The 6,000-nt window shown below is 45.0% G+C and overlaps 1 protein-coding gene across 2 annotated transcripts in view; it reads right to left on the bottom strand.

Annotated features, from left to right (window-relative positions):
* Positions 1-3,763: 3,763 nt before the first annotated feature.
* The window catches only part of AFMID (arylformamidase), an 18,159-nt gene continuing 15,922 nt past the window's right edge, over positions 3,764-6,000 (bottom strand). For both annotated transcript variants that reach the window (XM_014863172.3, XM_044744478.2), the window contains one exon: positions 3,764-4,254. In XM_014863172.3, the coding sequence (XP_014718658.3) occupies positions 4,222-4,254 (33 nt within the window). In that variant the 3' untranslated portion in view covers positions 3,764-4,221. The remainder of the gene's footprint in view (positions 4,255-6,000) is intronic.

Here is a 6,000-nt window from a genome sequence, read left to right as displayed (position 1 = left end):
CCTGCTGAGCGGTGCCATGTCTGCGCCCAGGATCCAAACCAGCGAAACCCTGGGCCGCTGAAGCAGAGCCCGCGACCTTAACCCCTCGGCCGTGGGGCCGGCCCCAGCATGTGCTGTTTTAAGTTGTATCTCTTTATTTAAAAGGGAGGCTGATCATCTCTTCTCCGGTTGATCAGTCACTTAAACTTCTTTTTTTGTGAATTAGCGGTTCACGTTGTGGGAGAGCAGAATTGGCCACCCTAAAATGTGTGTCTTTGGCTTGATTGTTTTTAAGAACAAAAGACTCTGAAAGGAACTTTGACTCTCCCCCTAACTGCCTAAAATAATTAAAACAGAAGTTCTGTCCCAGGAAGGAGCTAATACCATAGGATAACTATAGTGTAATATAAATAGGTGTGGTAGACAGGAAGGTGCTGGAGGCCCATTTTTATCAAAGTTCTCTCTCGGGTCACACTGTCTACAGATGGCCCAGTAAACATTTATTTATCAAACATTCGCATTTTCATCTCCATGTGAATTGCCACCTCCAACACCCTGCTTTGTCTTTAGCTGAAGATGGTATTGAAGGTGGTGGCTTTGGCCATTTTGGCAAGTTACTCAGATTTCCTGGGTTTCTCCCATGTATACATGTTATTAAAGTCTGTTTGATTTCCTCCTGTTATTCTGTCTCACGTCAATTTAATTCTTAGTCCAGACAAAAGGACCTACAAGGTAGAGGAGGGGTTTTTCCTCCCCTACAATGTCTTTGCCCGCTTTTCTGCTGGGTTACTGATGTTTTTCCCATTACTTGGTGAGAATTTTTACACATAAGGGACTTCATTTTAGACATAAAGGATTTCACTTCATTTGTCATGTCCCCCACCCCCCAGCCCAGTTTGTTGGTTGTCTTTTGACTTTGTGGTATGTTTTTTTCCTACAGAAGTTTTAGATTTTTCTGCAATCATATTTATCACTCATTTCTTTCTGAGTTTTGTTCTCTATTTCTGGTTGGTTTCTTTTATATTGTTTTTGCTGTCCTTAGGAAGGCTTGTTCCACTCTGAGATGATTTATAAAAGATACTCATTGAAGATTTCTACTGGTTTGGGTTTTTATCTGAAGTCTTGACCCCTCCTGAAACGTGTCAACAAAAGGTGCGTGAAAGTGTTCAGATTTATGTTTTCCGAGATCCGGCCAGTTGCCCCCACATTATTTATTCAATCAGTGGCTGTGCACAATGGGTTTGAAACACCACCCTCGTCACATCCCAACCTCCTGTGTGTGCTGGGACCTGCCTCCCCAGTCTCGGTTCTGCCTGCCTATTCCTGCTCCAGGCAGAGTCTTTGACGGGTGAATAAATGGAGCCCCGGGGCCTCTGGCAGAAGTCTGGAAAGGACAAGAAGTCAGGGGTGAACACCGGGCTCTAGGAACAGATCCATGAGCAGCTCCCGAGTGCTAGTCAGCTGGAGGGCCCAGGCGCCCTGACCTGCTCCACAGAGTCAGAAAGGAGAGTTTCACAGGGTTCTGACCCCACACAGGAAATTCCACATGGGCTTGAAGGGCTAAGGGACAGGGAAAGAAGGAACTCCGAGTCCCTGAGGACGTCGCTGACCCAGACCTGGGGGTTCCAGAGGCTGCCGTCCAGCGGGTCCAGGGGCCGGGCCCCCACGTGACAAACCTACAGCAGAAAGGGAAAGACCAGGCGAGGGTGGGGGGCCGACCTCAGGGCAAACTCTCCCTTTCCCCCTCCAAGCAGGCGTCCCAGCCACAGTAAGTCCTGCAGCCTATGGGAAAAACATCTGTGAGTCCTCCGTCTGTGTGGGAACAGGGTGTTCTGAAGTCACTTCCCAGCTGCAGGGGTGGGTGGGCAGACGGCGCCTCTCTCCTCCGCAGGCCAGAAATAAAGAGGCCTCCTTGGTCCTCCAGCCCCGCGCGGCCTGCTGACCCCTGCTCTTTTAATGTCACAACTTCTCGGTAACTTTTTATTTTGTCATTTGAATTAGAGAACAGTTGCAAGAATAGTACCAGGAATACTCATGTACCCTTTACCCAGGTTTTCTAACTGGTTTGCATTTTCCCTGTTTTCTGTTTTCTCATTCTTATTCTCTCTCTGAGGACAACAGTCAGCCCTCGGTGTCCGCGGGTTTCCCCAACCACCGATTGTGGACTGTGTTTGCTATTCTGGTTGGTTGGGTCTGTGGATGCAGAATCCGCAGATACCAAGGGCCAACTAAGGGACTTGAGCATGCATGGATTTGTACATACACATGTGCAGGTGTGTATGCATATAGATGAGTATGTGAGTATATATATATAATATACATGTATATGTATTTTTTTTACGTGAGCCATTTAAGAATAAGTTGAAAGCCTTATGCCTCTTTATGCTTAAATACTTCAATTTCTCATATCACCACAGCACAATTTGTGTCAAAATCAGGAAATTTAACATTGATAGTTATCTAATGTAGACTATTTAATGTAACTTTTATATTAAAATGTTTATAGTCACATAAAAATTTATATTAGATAAAAGGAAGAAAATAAAAATTGCCCACAATTTCACCCTGTAGGTTAGCTGCTGTTATCTTGTGTACATCCTTCCAGAATGTCATATGCCCATATATGTGACTATGTATCCTTCTTAAATGAAAATAGGATCACACAGCGGGTGACACTTTTTTGTTCTCTTCTGCTTACCTTAAGGCATTTTGCCTTAAAAGGGCACAACCCAAGGGAGCAATTCTCCACCCAGGTGTGGTCACAACTCGGGTTTCCTGCCAGCAGCTGTGAGGTGTCTCACGAGGAATTTGTTACAAATATTAAACGAAGTCCTACAGTTTGTGAGTCATTTCCTTTAAAAATCCGGAATGGATTCAAGTTACACCTATAATGCCATTCTCATCTGCCTGCATGCTGAAGCTTTTCGAATATTTTAACGTTTCAAATTACATAGTACATTTAAAGACTCATTACATTCTTATCCTAAAAGATACAAAGAATCCAGACAAAGCCAACACCCCACTCCCCCTGTTCCCAGCCCCACTGCCCGGGGAGGAGCAGAGGCACGAGGTGTGGGTCCTCCCCAACCTTTTTCTCTGCATTCACACACACTGGGCACATGCAGAAACACGTCGTTTTGTGAATGCGTGTGATGAAAGGTTACTGAGATGGTCTTATTTTGTATCGTGAGCATCTTGCTTTTCGTCATGTAACAAATGTCTTGGAGATCTAAACGCAGGTCTCTTTCTAACGGCTACAGGGTGGTTGGCTGTTTAGATGTATTTATTCCCTACTGATGAATATTCAGGCCATTTCCTACTTTTACTATAATTAATCATTCTTGACCTGCTAGCTATGCAGAGTGGCGGAGAGAGGGGGTGGGCCGTGGAGGGTGTGGGTAGACACAGCTGGCTCCTCGGGAACTGAGTGCACACAGCCCTGGGGAGGCCAGAAGTGTGTCCTACCTGGGGATGTCATTGTCCTCTCACAGTCAAGGTGTCAGCCCCGAGGCTAACATCCCAGGGTGTTCAGGGACAGATCCAAAGGTCAGGTGGGGCCCAGGACAGAGCAGACAAAGAAGGGAAGCAAAAGACACAACAAAAACTGGTTTGGGCAACTCTTACAAAACGATTGGCAAACTTATTCTGTAAAGAACCAGATAGTAAATATTTTAGGTTTTGGGGGTCATATATCTCGAACACAACCACCCAACTTTGCCGCTGTAGCTCAAAAGCCATTACAGACAACTCGTAAACGAATGAACGGGGCTGTGCTCTGATAAAATTTTACTGATGGATGCTGAAATCTGAATTTTATATAATTTTGACATGTCACGAAATAATATTCTTTTTTGATTTTTTTCAACCGTTTAAAAACATAAAGTCATTCTCAGCTTGTAGGTCATACAAAAACAGGCATCGAGCTGGAGGTTAGTCCACGTGTGGTTAGGAGCTGTCATTTTTGTCACGCCCTCTCAGCAGGCTTGGGGGCCAGACTTGGCCGAGAGGCAGTTCCGGGCATCACGCAGTGTTGACCTGGGCCGGACCTTTCCTGGAGGCTGCTCCATCCAGGCCAGGAGAGGCCACGGAGATTTGTACTCGTGTTCAGGGCTGCGAGAAGGGACTCAAACGAAGGCGCTGCTGGGCGCCGGGGAAAGCTGAGGGCTGACAGGAAGGGACGCTGTCGGGCTCTTCAGAGAAGCTTCACAAATCCGGTGCACACCAGCTGGGGTTCAGGCGCTGTCAGGACTCCTGGAAGATTGTTTTCAAAATCATCTGCAGCAGGAAGAAAAGATACAAAAAGCCCAGAATTGGAGAGGCTCTTGTGAGGATCTCTGCGGAGGAATCTGATTAAAGAAACGCTGCGTTAGTGATCACAGAAATGTGACTTGAAGTGAGCGCTTTCCCACCTCTCCCCGGACACGTCCCAGTAAAGCTCCCAACCGCACGCAGACTTTCCTCCGGCTCGAGGCCTGTTTTTGTGTAACCCATGAGCTAAGAACGGCTTTACGTTTTTAAATGGTTGAAAAAAAAAAATTTAAAAAGCCTATTCTGTCATGAAATGTAAAAATTATACAAAATTCAAATTTCAGCATCCATAAGTCAAGTTCTATTGGAGCACAGCTACGTTCATTTGTCTGCGAACTGTCTGTGGCAGCTTCTGAGCTACAGCGGCAGAGTGGGTAGTTGTGTCAGAGACATACGGTCCCCAAAACCTAAAATATTTACTTCTTACATTTTTTAAGAGATGCCATTTAAGTGTGTTTGTTTTTTCCCAGTTAAAAAAAGTAATACATGGGAGCCAGCCCAGTGGCGCTCTGGTTAAGTTTGCACACTCCACTTCAGTGGGCAGAGGTTCGCCAGTTTGGATCACAGGTGTGGACATGGCACTGCTTGGCAAGCCGTGCTGTGGCAGGTGTCCCACGTATAAAGTAGAGGAAGGTGGGCACGGATGTTAACTCAGGGCCAATCTTCCTCAGCAAAAAGAGAAGGAGTGGCGGCAGATGTTAGCTCAAGGCTAATCTTCCTCAAAAAAAAAAAGAAAGAAAAAGTAATACATCTTCGCAGTAGAAAATGTGGGCATGAATTTTTAAAATGTACTTGCAATACCGCTGGTAAATGGATTTTTTCATGTACATACATGAGTGCCTCTAAGGGTCTAGCTGTCTATGTATTTAAAACTGGGAATACACTGGAACACCTGTTTCCTGTGTTTTTGCTCTCACATCTGAATCAACTTGACACATCCTAATTTTCACAAACTTCGTTTCATTAGCTGATTACATTGTAATTTGACCTCATTGGACACTTAGGTTGTTTCCAAGTTGTGAACATTAATAAAGCTTGGAGACCATCTTCATGTGCTTCTCTGATTATCCTGAAGACAAATTCCAAGCAGCAGAATTACTGGGTCAGAGGGTTTGGATCCACATTACCAGGCTGTGCTCCCACCGGCAGAACTGCAGAGGGCTCCTTTCAATACTTCTTCACCAGTGCTGGGCGCGAGTCTAATTAGGACATTTCCAGGAGAGGTGGGAGAGGACTGTCACTTTCAGTTACATTTCCGTGATCACCGATGCAGTTTAATTTTCCCCCATGTTTACTGGCCATTTATATTTCTTCTTAAATTGTTTCTTATTATTTGTCCATTTTTCCTATTTATTTCTGTTCTTAAAGGGAAATAAGAACTGTTCTTATTGATTTGAAGGTGCTCTTTATGTAGTAAAGATATTAACTTTGTGAATTAAAACCGAATGTTACAAAAGCTCCACTGAGGTGGCAGCTGATTAAAAAGCGAAGCTAAATCAGTGCCCACTTTCCCAGAAAAAAAGGAAAACAGTAGTAACTCTCTATCCGCCAGGTCTGTGGCAAATACTTTTCCCAATTCGTCCTTTGACTTTTAAAAGGCGTCCCTGTATTAAAATCGTAATGAACATTTGCGCAGCCAAATCCGCCATCCGTTCCCGTCTGGAGCTGGCGTTTGCTCTCAGCTTACACAGAGACAGGGGAATTTCTCCTGTA

The sequence above is a fragment of the Equus asinus genome, chromosome 13 (assembly GCF_041296235.1).
Source record: "Equus asinus isolate D_3611 breed Donkey chromosome 13, EquAss-T2T_v2, whole genome shotgun sequence".
NCBI lineage: Eukaryota > Metazoa > Chordata > Mammalia > Perissodactyla > Equidae > Equus > Equus asinus.
Note: the sequence above shows the minus strand (reverse complement) of the source record. Positions and strands in the feature narration are given on the sequence as shown.